At 45.1% G+C, this 20022-nt stretch overlaps 1 protein-coding gene across 1 annotated transcript in view; it reads right to left on the bottom strand.

The window, feature by feature from the left end:
* Positions 1-1567: 1567 nt before the first annotated feature.
* The window catches only part of LOC143923322 (uncharacterized), a 32736-nt gene continuing 14281 nt past the window's right edge, over positions 1568-20022 (bottom strand). Inside the window, exons 3-5 of the mRNA XM_077446931.1 lie at positions 11668-11889; positions 11522-11545; positions 1568-3709 (exon numbers count right to left, since the gene is read on the bottom strand). Coding sequence (XP_077303057.1) covers positions 3690-3709; positions 11522-11545; positions 11668-11889 — 266 coding nt within the window. The 3' untranslated portion in view covers positions 1568-3689. The remainder of the gene's footprint in view (positions 3710-11521; positions 11546-11667; positions 11890-20022) is intronic.

Raw genomic sequence — 20022 nt, 5'->3', positions numbered from 1 at the left:
GAGGTGCAGTAACTGAGGGAGGATTCACAGTGTCCGGGTGTGCTCTCGGCTTGGAGGGACACCACAGCTCATGGAAGTGACCGGGGGAGGACTCTTCGGAGGAGGGCCGGCAAGTGGCATCCTGAGAAGGGCATGGTTACGGAGTTGGGAAGGACATTGACAAATTCACACTTTTCCAGTACCATTGAGGAGACGGGCAACGTTCCAGGGAACAGGCAAAAAGGTTCCTGTTCACCTTTAGTTGATTGTTCAAGTTTTGAGTCAACGTGCTGACTGCCATGATCTCTGGCTAGGGATCTGTTCAGCCTTGAAGTGCCCAGCTGCGAGAGGCTACTCTCTGGGTGGAAATAGAGACTTTGCTAGACCTGCAGTTCAAGGTGCCCGAGTTCTTCACCCCGTGCCCTCTGTTCCCTAAGAGACTGTGTTAATTGAGAGTTCTTACTGCAAAATAAAACCTTTTAAGGAGGACTTCATCTGTGTCAGTGTACAAGTCGTTGGGTATCAACCCAGGGAACCCCTAGATGTGGAAGAGCAGGCCGAGAGAAGGTAACTGGTCAGCCCGATAAGTCAAGGCCGCCCTGCAATGGGTTATGGCCGCTACAAAGATATATATCACCAAATACTTATTTGGGATGATGCTAGCTGGGATCTGGATCCACGGTATTGGATAAATAGTTAGGCTTCTACCTATGGTGTTTTTTGTGACCTAAGGATCCTTTTTGATCTCGTCACCATGGCCCACAGCACGGCACATCTCCCATCCAATATCCCATGTTCAATAAGATTTTGATGATCAGCCCACAGGTGGCCTCTATAGGTTTCAGCGGTATTCAGCTTCGATTGCCCCTGAGCTTTCTCATATGTTTTTCTCTATTGGAAAACTTTTTTTTTTGTCCAATCACTGATTGATTAACACGTATTTGCATGATATTCCTGCAAGAAGATAGTGAGATTCTTCTCTTCTTTGCAATTTCTGAACCCCAAATGTGTCCTGAAGAAGTGTACAACGAAACGCGTAGATGCATTAGGGCTCATATCGTGTATCGATTTCTGTCTCCATATGTGATTTTTATCCTTATTTCTTTCATGTCTCTGGTCTTTATACTATATGAATTTTTCAATAAATGTTAAATATTTTTTTTCGTACTCCCCGTGTTTGTTGTGCCTTTAAAGTCCAACCACAGGTTTTCTTCAAATTACTTTTTTTTTTTTTTTGCTCCCAATGTCTGCGGATGAGGCTTTTTCTCTTTTTTTTATTCGGTGACAACATTCACTCACTGCACTGTATGTATACAGAAGTAGTGTTGTCACCCTAGGGCAGTACTACAAACACCTACCTTTTATGCCCCCTTTTTGCTATAACATAGAGGGTGTTCTGTAGTCCTCAGAGGTAAGTAGGAACTATGTGACCAATGAGAGTTCAGCACCGGCAGAGAGCACAGGATATTATCAGCTCCCAAGATTTATGGCGGGATTAAGAGTTATTTATTGCACTTATTACACGGATTTTACGCTTGCCGGGGTATATTTAACAGACCAAAAGGGAGCAAAAAAAAAGAGACGTTCGTTGTTGGAAGTTATATACATTTTAATACTTTTGAAAAAGTATTGAAAAAGTATTGAAGTATTGGAAAAAAACTAATGCAGTGGCCACAGAAGGTTAGAAAAGGAAAGATAGTCTTTAATAACATTAAATTACATTACAATGTAATTAAATTACAATTTCTTGTGCAGCAATTCCACATGTATATACTCTATTTTATATTATTTATTATTATTCACTTTATTATTGTGGTATGTATTATTATCAGTGCGGCAGAATTTTGTTTATTTTATTATGTACCGTATTTATCGGCGTATAACACGCACAGGTGTATAACACGCACATTAATTTTAAGAGGGAAGTTTCAGGAAAAAACTAAAATTTTTGTATTGGTGTATAACACGCACACGATATTCACACCTGATTTTCATGGTGAAAAAGTGAGTGTTATACGCCAATAAATAAAGTATATACTGTAGTGGAAATGCATAAAAATACAGAGCAGGATTTTTTTTAAACATACTAAATAACAAAGGAGATAGAGGAGAAAAGAGAAGGAAAGAAGGAAAAGGGGTAGGAAAAAGATGGAGGGGAATTAAAGGGAAAGTATAAAAAAAAAAAATAGAAAACAATCAATGTGTTTTGGGGGCTCTGAGCTCTCCCCTTTCCCCCTACAGAAATTATACTGTAATATATATAAATATATATATATATATATATATATATATATATATATTTTTTTTTGTCAGGGCCTGGATCTGAACCCGGGGGCATCTGTTGTGTCTGGCAGTGCCAGAGCTTGTTGAGCCACCTGGAATACTAGACAGCTCCATAGACAATTCCCCAAATGATCCCGCCTTGAACCTTGTTTACTGTGAACCTTGAACCCTTTGATCCTCCCATAAATTTCCAATCAGAGCCATGCCTTTGTATTTCCTGTTTGCCAGATTATTGTGCTCTCTTCAGCCAATAAGTCGCTCTTGTCAGTCCTGCTGCCACCCATATCTTCGCTACCACTTATTTCCGACCCTTGGCTTGTTCCTTGACTACACTTCTGCTTATCCCTACTTGCAACCAGTTGTTAACAACCTTTGGCTTGTTACTGACAATGCTTCTGCTTATCCCTACCTGTTATATTTGCTACTGGATCCTGGCTTGCTCAGGAGTGGGCTACATACAGAGGGCAGGGTTCAGGAGTGTGCTATGTTCAGAGTGCAGTGTTCAGGAGTGTGCTATGTTCAGAGTTCAGAGGTGTGCTATGTTCAGAGTGCAGAGTTCAGGGGTGTGATATATTCAGAGTGCAGAGGTGTGCTATGTTCAGAGTGCAGAGTTCAGGGGTGTGCTATATTCAGAGTGCAGAGTTCAGGGGTGTGCTATATTCAGAGTGCAGAGTTCAGGAGTGTGCTATGTTCAGAGTGCAGAGTTCAGGAGTGTGCTATGTTCAGAGTGCAGGGTTCAGAGGTGTGCTACGTAGAGTGCAGAGTTTAGGGGTGTGCTACATACAGAGGGCAGGGTTCAGGAGTGTGCTATGTTCAGAGTGAAGAGTTCAGGGGTGTGCTATCTGCAGAGTTAAGGGGTGTGCTATGTTCAGTGTACAGAGTTCCCGGGGTGTGCTATGTTCAGAATGCAGGGTTCAGGGGTGCACTGTGTACAGAGTGCAGAGTTTAGGGGTGTGCTATGTACAGATAGCTTGGTTCAGGGGTGTGCTGTGTACAAAGTTCAGGGGTGCACTGTGTACAGAGTGCAGAGTTCGGGGGTGTACAATGCAGGGTGTGAAACCCCAATCCCACCCCCTTATCCTTCCCAAAACTTCCTCCTACCTGGTCCGACTCTAATACCTCCCTGTTTAGGTGGCAGTGGTGTCAGTTGGAACTTATCCAAGATGCAGAAATTGGTCATTGTTCAAGGAAGCCCCCAGCAACCTCTGGAGGAACCCTACTTGAGGAGCCCTGGTCCAAAGTGATAGGAGACAGTATTATAATAGGGGAAGATATGACATAATCTTTTATATAGAGAAGATTGAAGGTTACAGTGATCTATAATTAATGTTTACAATCTTTGGGATTCCCCATTGGCCATGCATTCTTCTCAACTTGTCCAGGATCCTAAAATAGTCCGCTTGGTCTTCTAGTCTTTTGTTTTATTTTTATTTTTTGGTTCTTCCTCCTGTAGAACAGAAAAGCAATGTGTTACATTTATTTTGAGTGAGAATGCTTTTATTTCCCTAGCTGGGTCTGGAAGGTAAGGGCCATGGCACATTGGCGATCCTGATGATGGGCAGCGGGGAAGCGATCTTGTTATACATGGCAGAGAAATACCCGTCTGTTTCCATGGTGTCACTCCCTTACCGGTTGGATAAGTAAGGTGGCATTTTTGTAGCATTTCTGTGAGTGGCACCTCGCTCGTCCTTCCAGAGAGGTAACCCCACTGTGGAAACAGGCAAGTATTGCCTCAGCTCTGTATAGGGATCCTATCACTGACAAATTGTCACCAATGTCAGGATTACAATTGTGACATGGGCTCAAAGCTAAGCTCCAGGAAAACCCAAAAAACACCAAATCAGTACAAAATTAACCACTTGCCGACCAGCCAGCAGGAAATTTTCCTGTTGGCCGGAGACTCCACTGGGCATCGCAACGTACCCGTATGTCACGCCAAACTTCTTGGGTTTACAGGAGCGGGAACGTCCCCTGCCTCTTGTGCAGCTGATTGGACACAGGGCGAGTTTGTCAGCAGGCTTTCAGCCAATGATTTGGGCTGTGAACCTACTGACTGCTGTGGCCAATCACAGCACAGATCTTTTTCTAAAAAATTTTTCATTTATCATTCGGAGCTGAAATTAGGAGGAAAAGCCAGCCAGTCTGTAAGCGAGTAAAATCAGCACACGTACAATTGTTAGGCACACTGCCAGTGCTGGAACAAGGCCATTTGGTGCCCAGGGCGAAGATGGCATATTTCAAAACAAGAATATACTTATTATAATATTAAGGGACACTCTGCTGGGCAAATTGTATGTTAAGGGGAACCCTGATGGGCACATTTTATATTAAGGGGCACTCTGATGGGCACAACAAAACGTGCCCCTTAACGTAAAATGTGCCCATCAGAGTGCCCCTTGTTACAAAATGCGCCCATCAGAGTTGCTCTTAAAATAAAATATGCCCATCAGAGTACCCCTTAACATAAAATAAGGGTTATGCTTAAGGGGCACCTTTTATGTTAAGGGACACTCTGATGGGCACATTTTATTTTAAAGGGCACGCTGATGGGCACATTTTATGTTAAGGGACACTCTGATGGGCACAACAAAATGTGTCCATTAGTGTGCCCCTTAAGATAATATGCCCATCAGTGTGCACATGAAAAATATACCCATCAGCCCCTTGAAATAAAATGTATCCATCAGAGTGGCCCTTATCATAAAAAAAGGTGCCCATCAGCGTAACCTTTAACAAAATATGCCAAGCAGTGTGCAGAATAAAAATATGCCCATTAGTGATCACTAGTTAACATGTGGCCCACATACCTTGAATGCAGGAGGGCACAACTGAAATACTGAAGGGGCGGAAGGTACGAGATATGGAGAGCCGCGACCCGGGAACCGCGAGTAGCAGGGGGGCGGGCGCGGTCTTCTGTCAACTCCGAGACCTGTGGTGAGGAGCAGGGGGTGGGCGCACGCAGCATCACTGGTTGCTGGGGGACACTATTAGGGGGGACACTATACTATTCTGGGACACTATTCTATTGGGGGACACTATACTATTCTGGCACACTATACTATTGGGGGACACTATACTATTGGGGGACACTATACTATTGGGGGACACTATACTATTCTGGGACACTATACCTTTCAGAAAAGCAAGGACTTAATACGGTAAAAACGAGAGGGAGGGGTGGGGCAAAGAGATGCCACCAGATCGCATTCTGGTGGCATCTCTTTGCCCCACCCCTCCCTCTTGTTTTTTTTTTTCCCCACATAAAGGGGATAAAACCTTCCTGAGGTCAAGTGGTTAAAAAATAATTACCTTTTTAAAATAATAATAGATTCCTTTCCAGTCACAGGGAGGGGGTGGATACATGGCCAATCTACAGTACATTAAATTATATTATATAATTATATATATTATATTATATTAAATCCCATCTATGATCTGGGCACAAAAAAAAAAAAAAAAAAAAAACACCCTTACACCTCAAGAGTTAAATCCTCATTATGTCTAGGGGTGTTGTAATGAGGAGAATATATTATAATTTTTTTATTATTATTATTATTATTATTTTATTATTATTTTCTTTTTTGATTCTTATTCTTATGTATCATTTCATGTTATTTTCTGTACCTAATGTTACTGTATATTAGTACTTGTATTTGACTGTTATGTAGTCTGTATATCTTATATTTATGTTTTGTTTTTTTGTTTTTTTTCTTTTGTAGACAATATTTGCCTCACAGCTTCTGAAGAAGCAATATAGCTATACTGTATATGGCTTTATATATTATTTTCATCAATCAGTGATGATTTTTTTATGTGTGTTTGTATCTCTGAGAGTTACCGCAGGGCAAATGGGACATCTGGCCAGGGCCCCACCATTGCTTGGTGGTGGCCCAAAGCAGCTGCCCCTGGAGCCTGTGCTGCCCGCCAGCTTTTTTTTTTTTCAGCAGAGTTCCTCCTCCTCTGGGATCGGGCGCTGGTTGCTGAGCTGCCCGCTATTGTCACTTGTAAATACATGAGCGCTGCTTCATGGTGTGGTATGCAGGCAGTGAGGAGATGATGTGCTGTATCCTTCAGCAACCAATCAGTGAGCTGTATTGATGTGCTGTGACCTCTAGCAACCAATAAGTAAGTGGTAATGATGCGCAGTAACCTCTATCAACCAATCAGTGAGTGGTAAACATGTAACTTCTAGCAACCAATGAGTGAGCGGTAAGCATGTAGCCTCTAGCAACCAATGAGTGAGTGGTAAACATGTAACCTTTAGCAACCAGTTAGCGGTGAGGATGTGCAGAAGCCTCTAGGAACCAATCGGTTAGCAGAAATGATCTGCTGTAACCTCTAACAACTAATTGATGAGTCTTAATGTTTGCTGTAACCTCTAGCATCCAGTCAATGAGCAGTAATGATATGCTGTAACCTCTAGCAACCAATCTTAATTGCTGCCTGACCTGATTTTAAGTCGGGGGCGGGCCCAAAGGCAAATCTTTGCCCAGGGCAATATTAAAGATGGCCCTGTATATAAGTAATAATGCCTGTACGCCCTAGACATAGGGAGCATTAAACCCTTGCAGTGCTGGGATCCCCACTGCAGGGGAGGGGGGGGTTTCCAATTCCTGAAAGCTCATTTTCAGTGTACCCTTCCACCCTCTTTGGGGCAGCATCCTGATCATTTTTGTTTGAAAATATGTATACATACCTATTCAGGGGGTCTTTGCTTTGGTCATGTGATGTCACAGGTCCACAGGTCCCCTTACCTCCTTTTTCGTCCTTGGTGGTGGACAGTTGAATTCTGCATAGAGGGTCATTCAATGACGTGGCGCCGGGTCTCTGCTGCACTCTCCCGTGAGCCCAGGTTGCTTGGATGCTGTACCTCCCAGGAGGTCGGATCCTTGGGGCCTCGGGATCATAGGGAGTGAGTCGAATAACATTGGGTGCCATTCAAACTGGGAGATGTGGAAACATCCAGTCTCAGAAAATACTTCCTGATGACAGTTTCCGGTTCTCTGAGGGGAGAAGAGGCAGATCGTCTGTTCATACAGAGTATGAACAGCGATCAGTCATCTCCCCTACACAGTCCCCTCCCCCCCTTCAGTTAGAACACACATAGGGAATACAGCTAACCCCTTGATCGCCCCCCCTAGTGTTAACTCCGTCTCTGCCAGTGACATTTTTATAGCACTGATCGCCAATGGTCCCAAAAATGTGTCAAAATTGTCCGACGTGTTTGCCATAATATCACAGTCCTGAAAAAAAAAAAAAAAAATCGCAGATCGTCGCCATTGCTAGTAAAAAAAAAAAAAAAAAAAATAATAAAAATGCCATAAAACTATCCGCTATTTTGTAGGCGTTATAACTTTTGCGCAAACCAATCAATAAACGCTTATTGCGATTTTTTTTTTTTTTTTACCAAAAATATGTAGAAGAATACGTATCGGCCTAAACTGAGGAAAAAAAATGTTTTTTTTATATATTTTTTTGGGGATATTTATTATAGCAAAAAGTAAAAAAAATATAGCTTTTTTTTCCAAAATTGTCGCTCTTTTTTTTTTTATAGCGCAAAAAATAAAAACCGCAGAGGTGATCAAATGCCACCAAAATAAAGCTCTATTTGTGGGGAAAAAGGACGTTGATTTTGTTTGGGTGCACCGTCGCACAACCGCGCAATTGTCAGTTAAAGGGACGCAGTGCCCGAATCGCAAAAAGTGCGCTGGTCAGGAAGGGGGTAAAATCTTCTGAGGGGGTGAAGCGGTTAAAAGGTTTTATTAATTTATCAGATTTCATTGTTTTTTTTTTTTATCCAGATAGATGCCGCTCCCTTTACACACACTTTTTTTTCAGAAAATAATTGGTACAGAGGACAGCTCCGGAGATAAGGTGAGTAGTAATGAGCTGGGGAATTTCCTGGCCACAGCTGATTGGGACAGGGGCTTGCTATTATGTGACAGGTCCCTGAGGTTTTTCGGGACAAACTGGGTTCAGCCTGAACCCTCATTGAGCTGTCAAAAAGTACTGGGACAAGGTCACCAGCGCCCAGGGCAAAGATGGCATAACATTATTTGCAAGTTTAAAGGATCCGCCATCAATCATCTGCTTGTCAATAGGAGGATTTTTTATTAAGAGTGGAGTATTTGCAAAAAAGGAGGCTGTTCATGGTGGGAGACCTCTGTGGCCCAGAGGAAATAGACAGCACAACCTCCAGCTCTCTACTGCTCTCCTCACTGGTTCCAGCAGCTGACAGGAGTAGTGATGCCGCTGTCACTATTCCTGTCAGGCATATAGTCAGAATGGCGGACCCTCCATCCCTGCAGAATACAGCTACGCCCAGGGCAGCCTCTCTTCCTGCCCACCCCTTATTCTGGCCCTGACTGTCACATAATAGCAGGCCACTGTCAGGGCTGGGCTCTCTGAGCTGACCACTCAGCTGTCAGCTAATTGCCAGCTCCTATCTATCCACAGTTACTCAGCTGTTGACGATATCCTGCTCGTCAGTCCTGCCTACTTAAGCCATCCAGTCCAGAGGATCTCTGCCTTCATTGTGGTCAACATCACAAAGATGATCCCCTGCGTTCCTGTTTAAAGACTGGCTTTGCTGACATCCCTTCTGGCTCCAGATCCTGCTTGCTGTTTCACTACATTGATCCCTGACTTCTGGCTTGTCTGACTATCCGTTCCGGTTACTGAACTCTGGCTATGTTTTTACTAAGTTTGTTCTTTTTACTTTTATTATTAAACAAGTGTGATTTAACTGTACTTCTGTCTCGGTCTGATTATGTGGTTTCTGACAGCCACTGGCCCATTCAGCTGTGGCCAGGAGATTCCCCCGCTCCACAGCTGTGCGTAACAAAGGGGCGGAGATGCTGGTGACATCATTGACCTAATATGGCCATATCTGGTGAATAACATTGTCCAAATATGGCCATGTGGCCAAAAAAGGTCATGTCACCAACATTCCCTTTGTTACATGTAGCGCCAGGGTGGAGGAATTCTCCGGCAGCAGCTGATTGGAGTAGCAGCCTCCTATCACGTGACAGGTCCCTGAGGTTCATCCTCAACCTTAGCGCATCAGCATTGCAGCCAGGGTTGATTTTTTTTTCTTTTTATCTAAAGTTCACAGTTCAACTTGTCCAAATAATTTCCTCAGCAGACAAGATAAAAACAAATTGTGGCCAAAGTTGAATAATGCCCTCGCTATAGGCGTAGGGCGTATATGTACCTCTTGGAGCCTGACTGAACAACTCCTAGAGATATCGTCAGGTCTAAAACTCTGAGCTCAGAACTACTGTGTTAGGGGAGAGAGAGTCAGGGGCGGACTGACAACTCATGGGGCCCCTGGGCAATAGGAGATTATGGGGCTCCCCGGGCAATAGGAGATTATGGGGCCCCCAGGCAATAGGAGATTATGGGGCTCCCCAGGCAATAGGAGATTATGGGGCTCCCCGGGCAATAGGAGATTATGGGGCCCCCGGGCAATAGGAGATTATGGGGCCCCCGGGCAATAGGAGATTATGGGGCCCCCGGGCAATAGGAGATTATGGGGCCCCCGGGCAATAGGAGATTATGGGGCCCCCGGGCAATAGGAGATTATGGGGCCCCCGGGCAATAGGAGATTATAGGGCCCCCGGGCAATAGAAGATTATGGGGCCCTCGAGTAATAGGAGATTATGGGGCCCCCGGGCAATAGGAGATTATGGGGCCACACAGTATATACACACACACACATACATACAGTATACACACACAGACACACAGTATACACTCATAGGCTATGAACCAAAAAGGAAAAAAACATGTGCAATTCAAAGAAAAGGCATATAAAGTAAACTCAAACGGTTCTAAAACTATATGTGATAACATAAAGTCCATAAACAGTCCAACTGGAGAGACACCCTGTGTGGAAGGGATCTATTCAATCGTAAAGCTTTTCAATCAGCGTGAAGAAAAACCAGGTGCACCTCCACCAGACAAGTAATAATAGCCCCTTACCAGATGTCCCGGTAGGGAGCGCTTAATCACAAAATGGGTCTGCAGATGGATCAAACTTGAGCCCTCCAAATGGAACACTATCGTAAGGCAGGTTAGGAGATACAGCAGTCATACACCGTCCAGCATGGGAAGACGCTGTTTGAAGCGGGTCTCAGATGTATAGCATTGTAGAATCAAGGAGGGTTCACCATAGGGAGGAAAAAAAGCGCTCCAAATAGTGTAAAATCATTTACGAATATAAAAAACAAAAGATGCACTTACAAACATGAAAGAACATCGGGCATATCATCAAACTGGGCAAGCGTCGGCCGATCGCGAACACCAATCGATATCCCTTCTAGTACCGGTTCACATGAGGCAAGTAAGCGTGTCACGCCACCCAACGCGTTTCGTGAAAAATTCACGTCGTCTGGGGTCATACCAGTTGGACTGTTTATGGACTTTATGTTATCACATATAGTTTTAGAACCGTTTGAGTTTACTTTATATGCCTTTTCTTTGAATTGAACATGTTTTTTTCCTTTTTGGTTCATAGCCTATGAGGGAATATATATATTCACTGTATACATTTATAAGCAATGTTTTATGGTTTATTTAGTCATAAGTTCGGTGTGTTAGAGTTACAGATCACAAGATACACCTGTTTAAGGGAGATTGGTTTAAATCCTAATAGAAATATTGGGGATTGCGCAGTTCTCTTCTTTTTTCTTTGTCTCTATATGTATATTACACTTTGGGTATATATTAGAACTGCTGCATCACACATTTTCATTAAGTACACACTGTAGCGCAGATTTCCTCTCCTTTTTTACACAGTATACACACACAGAATACATATACACACATTGAAAAGGTACTGAAGAGGCGGGGCAGCTATAATCTTGGGATTTTTGAGGCTGGCAACCCTGATCGGGCCCCTTAGTGGCATGGTGAGTCCGCCCCTGGAGAGAGTGCATGTTTTATGGGTTTATATCAGAGAAAGAACTTGCTCCTGGGAAGGTGAACAATAACTGCCGGGAGTCTCTTAGCAATGTCCTGACCACAAGTGTACGACATCGCTGGGAGTTTTTCAGTCAGGCATCAGGAGGCACATAAATGGCTTACACCTATAGCAAGGGCATTATTCAACTTTTTTCTTTCACAAATTTTGTATAAATTGGAGTTGGGTTTGACCGCAGTCAAGAAAAGTCAAGAAAAGTCAAGAAAAGTCAGAAAAGTCAGGTCACCGGGGTGCGTCAGTCAATAATGATGTTTGCGCCGCTCTGACACTCCTTACCTTGTTTTAATTGATTTTTTAAGGCTGAAAAGACAATAAAAATAAGTTGTATTATACGTATTGTTCATGAATAATATATACACATGTACAGTATATAGTATGTGTACTTTGTGGGGAGGGGGGACATTGTATATAGTTTTACATACGTTTTGATTTAATGTCCTTCTTTAATTTTTTCAGGTTCTTTTGCACTTTTCCATCTTCTATTATCTTCAGATGTTTTCCGGTGTAATTTTTATCTTCCTGTGTGAAGAGGAATACTTCCTGGGCATATTCTCTCAGGGCTGTCTGTCCATCTAGAATTCTTCTCTTCTCATCCTCATCACTTTTCTCCAGATCGTCAATCACCACAACAACTTTCTCCTTTCCTTGAAGGAAAAAGGAAATTCCATTATTCAGCTGTACATATGGGGGGGGGGGGGGGGGAAATGCTGGGTGGTGGGCGGTCACCTCTTAGATTTGGCTCTGTTTAAATTGGTATTAAAGACCAGCTTTGGAACGTTCCCCTATATCAGGGGTCTCCAGACTTTGTAAACAGTGGGCCAGTTTACTGTCCTTCAAGCTTTAGGGGGGCCAGACCATGGCCATTGGGAGTAGAAGAGGTACCAACATCAGCGGGAAAAAAACATTGCCCTGTCTTTGGTGTCATTAGGAGGAATTGTGCCCCATCATTGGTGTCAGTGGAAGGAATTGTGCAACATCATTGGTACCATTGGGAGGAATTGTGCAACATCATTGGTACCATTGGGAGGAATTGTGCAACATCATTGGTGCCATTGGGAGGAATTGTGCAACATCATTAGTGCCATTGGGAGGAATTGTGCCCCATCATTGGTGCCATTGGGAGGAATTGTGCCTCATCATTGGTACCATTGGGAGGAATTTCGGCCCATCATTCATTTCAGTGGGAGGAATAGTGCCCCATCATTGGTGTCATTGGGAGGAATAGTGCCCTATCATTGGTGTCATTAGGAGGAATTGTGCCCCATCATTGGTACCATTGGGAGGAATTTCACCCCATCATTCATTTCAGTGGGAGGAAGAGTGCCCCATCATTGGTGTCATTGGGAGGAATTGTGCCCCATCATTGGTGTCATTGGGAGGAATAGTGTCCCATCATTGGTGTCATTAGGAGGAATTGTGCCCCATCATTGGTACCATTGGGAGGAATTTCGCCCCATCATTCATTTCAGTGGGAGGAATAGTGCCCCATCATTGGTGTCATTGGGAGGAATTGTGCCCCATCATTCCTGTCATTGGGTGGAATTGTGCCCCATCATTCCTGTCATTGGGTGGAATTGTGCCCCATCATTCCTGTCATTGGGTGGAATTGTGCCCCATCATTCCTGTCATTGGGTGGAATTGTGCCCAATCATTGGTACCATTGGGAGGAATTCCACCCCATCATTCATTTCAGTGGGAGGAATAGTACCCCATCATTTGTGTCATTGGGAGGAATTGTGCCCCATCATTGCTGTCATTGGGAGGAATTGTGCCCTATCATTGCTGTCATTGGGAGGAATTGTGCCCCATCATTGTTGTCATTGGGAGGAATTGTGCCCCATCATTGTTGCCATTGGGTGGAATTGTGCCCCATCATTGCAGTCATTGGAAAGAAAAGTGCCCCATCAATTGTTGTCATTGGGTGGAATTGTTCCATTGCAACTGTCATTGGGAGGAATAGTGCCCCATCATTACTGTCATTAGGAGGAATTGTGCCCCATCATTGCTGTCATTGGGAGGAATAGTGCCCCATCATTACTGTCATTGGGATGAATTGTGCCCCATCATTGCGGTCATTGGATGGAATTGTGCCCCATCATTGCTGTGATTGGGAGGAATTGTGCCCCATCATTGTTGTCATTGGGTGGAATTGTTCCATTGCTACTGTCATTGGGAGGAACAGTGCCCCATCATTACTGTCATTGGGAGGAATAGTGCCCCATCATTACTGTCATTGGGAGGAATTGTGCTCCATCATTACTGTCATTGGGAGGAATTGTGCTTCATCATTGCTGTCATTGGGAGGAATTGTGCCCCATCATTACTGTCATTGGGAGGAATAGTGCCCCATCATTGCTGTGATTGGGCCCAATTTTTTGTGTCATTGGGAGGAATTGTGTCCCTTCATTGGTCTCAGTGGGAAGCAGAAGAATGTACCCCATCGTTGCTGTCATTGGAAGGAATGGTGCCCCATCATTGGTGTAATTGGGGCAGATTTTTTGTGTCATTGAGTGGAATTGTGCCCGATCGAAATCCAGCGATGTGCATGAGAGCAGCAGCTCTCCCGGTTCTCTCTCTCCTCAGTGAATAGAGAGGCAACAGAAGGAACCATTGGCTCCTGCTGCTGTCAACCACAGCCAGTGAGGAGAGAGCTGGGGGGGGGGGGGCTGAGAAAAAAAATGACAATAAGCATATATTGATTGGCTTGTACAAAAGTTATAGTGTCTACAAAATAGGGGATCGTTTTTGTCATTTTTATTATGATTATTTATTTTTTTTACTAGGAATGGCGGCGATCTTAGCGATGATTTTTAATTGTGACTGCGACATTGCGGCGGACAGATCAGACAGTTTTGACACCATTTTGGGACCATTCACATTTATACAGCGATCGGTGCTATAAAAATGCATTGATTACTGTATAAATGTCACTGGCAGGGAAGGGGTTAACACTAGGGGCAATCAAGGGGTTAATTGTGTTACCTAGGGAGTGATTCTAACTGTAGGGGGAGGGAACTCACAAAAGGGAGGAGAGCAATCGGTGTTCCTCTGTACTGGGAACACATGATCGGTTTCCTCTCACCTGACAGGACGTGGATCTGTGTTTACACACACAGATCCACATCCTGACTCTGTTAACAGGCAATCGCGGGGGGCCTGGCGGACATGGCGGTCGCCGCCGGGCGCGCGCATCCCAGACGGCCGGGAAGCCCAGGACTTCATAGGATTCCCACCCAGGATGGGAGATCCCTCCTGCGGACGTCATATGATAATAAAGACGTCCTGAATTTTTGATGCATTGCCCTGTATATTCCTATTAAAGTCTACTGAATGGCATCTACTGCCAGCTGCCTTTGCCAGTGCCATTCCAGTCTTGAGCCCTGGGGCATTGGTAAGGCATTGCTTTCTCTGACTCATAGTCTCACCATATTTGGAGTGAGATTTGGTGATGCTATTGCTGTGCCGTTCACTGTTCTCCTTGCTGGAGAGCCACCATACTCCTGGTCATCTAAAGCAATGATTCTCCCCCTGGCTGGGGACACCCAACATTTGTTTCCTTGGTTACAGGATAATATTTAGACATTCCGCCGATCACTTCTTAATAAGTGATTTGACTGGCATATTTAAGGCTTTGGATATCTTTTTTACATGCTATTCCATTTTTGTAAAAATTTCATTACCTTGTTACGCAGGTCTTTTGACTGTTCTTTTCTACCTCCCCATGGCTCAGTGTCTAGCCTGCTTAGTGCATCCATGTGAGAGCTAACAAACTCATTGACTATTTATACAGACACTAATTGCAATTTAAAAAGGCACAAATGTGGGAAATTAACCTTTAAAGGGGTTGTAAAGGTTCATTTTTTATTTTCTACATAGGTTCCTCTAAGCTAGCGCATTGTTGGTTCACTTACCTTTTCCTTCGATTTCCTTTCTAAATGTTTTTTTTCCTTTGTCTGAATTTCTCACTTCCTGTTTCTCCTCAGTAAACTTCTCACCATCATCCGAGCGGTGGTTAGTCAGCCAGAACAGCTTACTGAACAGCTTACTGAGGAGGAACAGGAAGTGAGAAATTCAGACAAAGAAAACAAAGAAAAAAAACATTTAAAGGGAAACTGAAGGAAAAGATAAGTGAACCAACAATGCACTAGCTTAAAGGAACCTATTTAGAAAATAAAAAACGAACCTTTACAACCCCTTTGAAGTGGTTGTAAACCCCTATAGACCACTTTGACCTACAGGTAAGCCTATATCAGTGTTTCTCAACTGCAGTCCTCAAGGCGCCCCCAACAGGTCATGTTTTCAAGGCCTTCCATTATTTTTGCACAGGTGCTTTGATCAGTTTCACTGCCTTAGTAATTACCACAGCCGTTTTCATCTGAGGGGAATCCTGAAAACATGACCTGTTGGGGCGCCTTGAGGACTGGAGTTGAGAAACACTGGCCTAGATTAAGACTTACCTGTAGGTCCAAGAAATATCTCCCAAACCTACACGGTTTAGGAGATATTTGCAAAAGTAAGGCACCGATGTCTACGGCGCATGCGCCGTAGACAGTGGCGCACACAGGCGCACTGAGCACGATGCTGCTAACGGCAATCATGCCGTTAGTGGTGGTTCCCGTGCGCATGCGTGGGGGGTGACGTCATCGCGGCTCCGGCCATTCACAGCGACGGAGCCGCGATACTCGGAAGTCACTCCGGGTATCATGGCGGCATCCGAGGAGGACAACGAGGGTCGCATCTGTGTGCCACCTTCTGTGTGCCACCTTCTGTGTCTGTACCAAGGCCAAACATTCCAGGGAATGTAAACTTTTTATCAGGGCCATTTGGGTGATTTCTGTTATCATGATTTAAAAATGGATCCAAAAAAATGGTGTGATAATAAATGGCTTCTTGTGATCACTGTCCTTAAATAAAATACAGTTTTCTTTTTTTTGGCACAATTAGTCATATTTTCACCACGTGGTTTTCACCACGTATTAACCACGTGACCACGGGGCACTTAAACCCCCCCCCCCCCCCCCCGTGACCAGACCAATTTTCAGCTTTCAGCGCTCTCACACTTTGAATGACAATTACTCAGTCATGCAACACTGTACCCATATGAAAGTTTTGTCCTTTTTTTGCGCACAAATAGAGCTTTCTTTTGGTGGTATTTAATCACTGCTGGGTTTTTTATTTTTTGTGCTATAAATCAAAAAAGACTGAAAATTCCGTAAAAAAAAAAAAAAGATTTGTTTCTGTTTCAAATTTATTGCAGAGTTTTAGCGAGTATTGGCAGAGTATTGCAGATTACTGTCACCGAGCAGCGCTGTGGGCACTACACATCCAGCCCACAGCGCTGCTGCCATCTCTCCCCCTCTCCCCTCGCCAGGGCTGGACTGGGACAGAAATTTGGCCCTGGACTTCATCCAGACCAGCCCACTTACATTTTGAGTGTCCCCATCAGCACTCCCTTACATCAGAGTGTCCCATCAGCACCCCCTTACATCAGAGTGTCCCATCACCAGCCCCCTTACATCAGAGTGTCCCATCAGCACCCCCTTACATCAGAATGTCCCATGAGCAGCCCCTGTACATCAAAATGTCCCATGAGCAGCCCCCTTACATGAGAGTGCCCCATCAGCAGCCCCCTTACATCAGAGTGTCCCATCAGCAGCCCCCTTACATCAGAGTGGTCCATCACCAGCCCCTTTACATCAGAGTGCCCCATCAGCAGCCCCCTTACATCAGAGTGTCCCATCAGCAGCCCCCTTACATCAGAGTGGTCCATCACCAGCCCCCTTACATCAGAGTGTCCAATCAGAACCCCCTTACATCAGAATGTCCCATGAGCAGCCCCCTTACATGAGAGTATCCCATCAGCAGCCCCCTTACATTAGAGTGTTCCATCAGCACCCCCTTACATCAGAGTGTCCCATCACCAGCCCCCTTACATCAGAGTGTCCCATCAGCAGCCCCCTTACATCAGAGTGTCCCATCAGCAGCCCCCTTACATCAGAGTGTCCCATCAGCAGCCCCCTTACATCAGAGTGTCCCATCACCAGCCCCCTTACATCAGAGTGGCCCATCAGCACCCCCTTACATCAGAATGCCCCATGAGCAGCCCCCTTACATGAGAGTGTCCCATCAGCAGCCCCCTTACATCAGAGTGTCCCATCACCAGCCCCCTTACATCAGAGTGTCCCATGAGCTCCCCTTTACATCAGAGTGTCCCATCAGCAGCCCCCTTACATCAGAGTGTCCCATCACCAGCCACCTTACATCAGAGTGTCCCATCACCAGCCACCTTACATCAGAGTGGCCCACTAAGCCATTGGCCCACCGGGTAACTCCCGGTAGTCTCGATGGCCAGTACATGCCTGCCCTTCGCACTGTACCGAGCAGTACAGACAGGGGAGGGAGGAACCACCATTATGACGTGGTGCTGGTTTGTGTACAAGTGATCGCTCCGTCATTTGACGCAGCGATCACGTGGTAAACGGCCGCTATCAGCGGCTATTTACCGTGATCTGTGATACGGGTATTCCGGGTCATGGATGTTCCCGGGTGCGTGCCCCGGGGTGGGGGGGACGTTGGGGGTGTGCAGGAGCAAGATTCTGGGAGGACGTCCATGGGCGCCCTCCCAGAATATGCTGTCTGCGCTGTAGCCGTCTTATTTCGGGCTATGGCCCGGTCAGCAAGTGGTTAATGCCCAAATTTCACAATTTCTGCCAGGGTATGCAAACTTTTGAGCACGAATGTACCTGGTAAATGTTTGAAGTGGCTAGGCCAAAGATTTCCATGGGGTAGGGGCGATGGTGATGAAGAAGGGAGTGAAAATAGCAGCCAAGGCACTTACCTGTGCCTCTCTGTTGCTTGTCTGGATCCCTCTACTCTCTCCTCCATTTTGGTTGGTTCTGACAGTCTGTCACCCCATGTAACCACTGCACATAGGTTTGGCAGTTCAGCAGAAGACATAATGTAAAGAAGTAGGGGTCAGATTTATTGATGGGTGTAAAAGATTACTGCAGATTGGATGGCCACATTGTGAAAAGCAACGTGGCATGGGGACACGGAGGGTTACCTTAACCTGGTTTATAGAACAGTGAAGCCTATGCAATGCCGGACCAATACTCAACATAACAAAAGGAAAAAAAATATGCCACAGGCTGGGGATGAGCCAGTAAACCAAATAAAAAAGCTGACAACTCAGGCCCAAAGCTGGCAAGCTCTCAGGTATATGAAGAGGGTGACCTTTCTTGTATCTCCTGCCCAAGCATCCCTTGAAGGTGAGCTCCAGGGTGCAAAGGGGCAAGAGGAGCACGAATGGTGGAGGATGTAGTTTGCAGAACCTCGAACTGGAGATGCTGTCAGCAGGCGAATCAGCAGAAGTTAAAAGTGAACTCTGACTTCTCTGAAAGTTTAGGATGGCAGAGCTCGTGGATGATGTCAGCAGGTATATAGAAGGACGGTGCATAGAAGCAGGCAATAAGTAAGGTAAGTAGGCAATAGGGATGAGCTCGGTGTTCGACTCGAACATCGGCCGTTCGTCTATTGGCGAATTCAGAACTTTGTGGACCGTTCGTTTCAAATTCGTGTGGCAAGAACGGTCCACAATCCTCTACGCCATCACAGTGCATTGCTGGCTCACGATTGGCCAAGTATGCGATGTGACCCCGCATGCTTGGCCAATCACAGCGCCGGCAGCGAGGAGATCCATAATTGGCCACAGGCAGGATGCCTGTGGCCAATTATAGCTCAGGGGGGTTTAGTACACGCCCCACACTATATAAGGCCGACAGCGTGGCGGCCTTGTGTAGTGTTCCGGCGTGCAGGAAAAAGAGCAAGATGGGCAGGGACAGTGTGTTTTTTTCTCAGGCATCGGCAGGAGTTAAAATGGGTGATGTGTGCCTCCAGCGCAGTATACAACTGTATCTAACCTTTATTGCTGGTGTTCTATAATAAAGGCATCTGCAGAAGTTAGTGGGTGTTGTGTGCCCCCAGCACAGTATACACCTGTATCTACCCTTTATTGCTGGTATTCTCTAATACAGCCATCTGCAGGAGTTAGTGGGTGTTGTGTGCCTCCAGCACAGTATACACCTGTATCTACCCTTTATTGCTGGTGTTCTCTAATACAGGCATCTGCAGGAGTTAGTGGGTGTTGTGTGCCTCCAGCACAGTATACACCTGTATCTACCCTTTATTGCTGGTGTTCTCTAAAGCCCCATACACACTATCAGATTGTCTGCTGATTTTTTCCTTCAGGTTTACCAAAACCATGTAATACAAGGGCCTGCCTGATTGCATACACATTGAAACCCCTAAGTTTTGACCCCATATTATATGCTTTTGGTAAATCTGATGAAAAAAATGAGCAGACAATCTGATAGTGTGTATGGGGCTTTATACAGCTATCTGCAGGAGTTAGTGGGTGTTGTGTGCCTCCAGCACAGTATACAACTGTATCTACCCTTTATTGCTGGTGTTCTCTCATACAGGCATCTGCAGGAGTTAAAGTGGGTGTTGTGTGCCTCCAGCACAGTATACACCTGAAGATACCCCTTATTGCTGATGCTGTTGCATATCTTGCATATTAGTCTTTAAAATTAGCACTTTTGATTTCGAACGTTTGAGTCACATAGACTTTAATAGGGTTCTAAAGTTCGTACAAATTTTTGGTCCGTTCGAAGGTTCTGGTGTGAACCGAACCATGGGGATGTTCGGCTCATCCCTAGTAGGCAACTGTCAATGGCATAGAGCAGAATCAGAAGCAGTATCAAAGTCACAGATCAGGC

Source organism: Lithobates pipiens, unplaced genomic scaffold, assembly GCF_037356315.1.
Source record: "Lithobates pipiens isolate NorthernLeopardFrog02 unplaced genomic scaffold, aLitPip1_a1.2 Scaffold_22, whole genome shotgun sequence".
Taxonomy (NCBI): domain Eukaryota; kingdom Metazoa; phylum Chordata; class Amphibia; order Anura; family Ranidae; genus Lithobates; species Lithobates pipiens.
The sequence above is the reverse complement of the archived record's forward strand: the minus strand, read 5'-3'. Positions and strand labels throughout refer to the sequence as shown.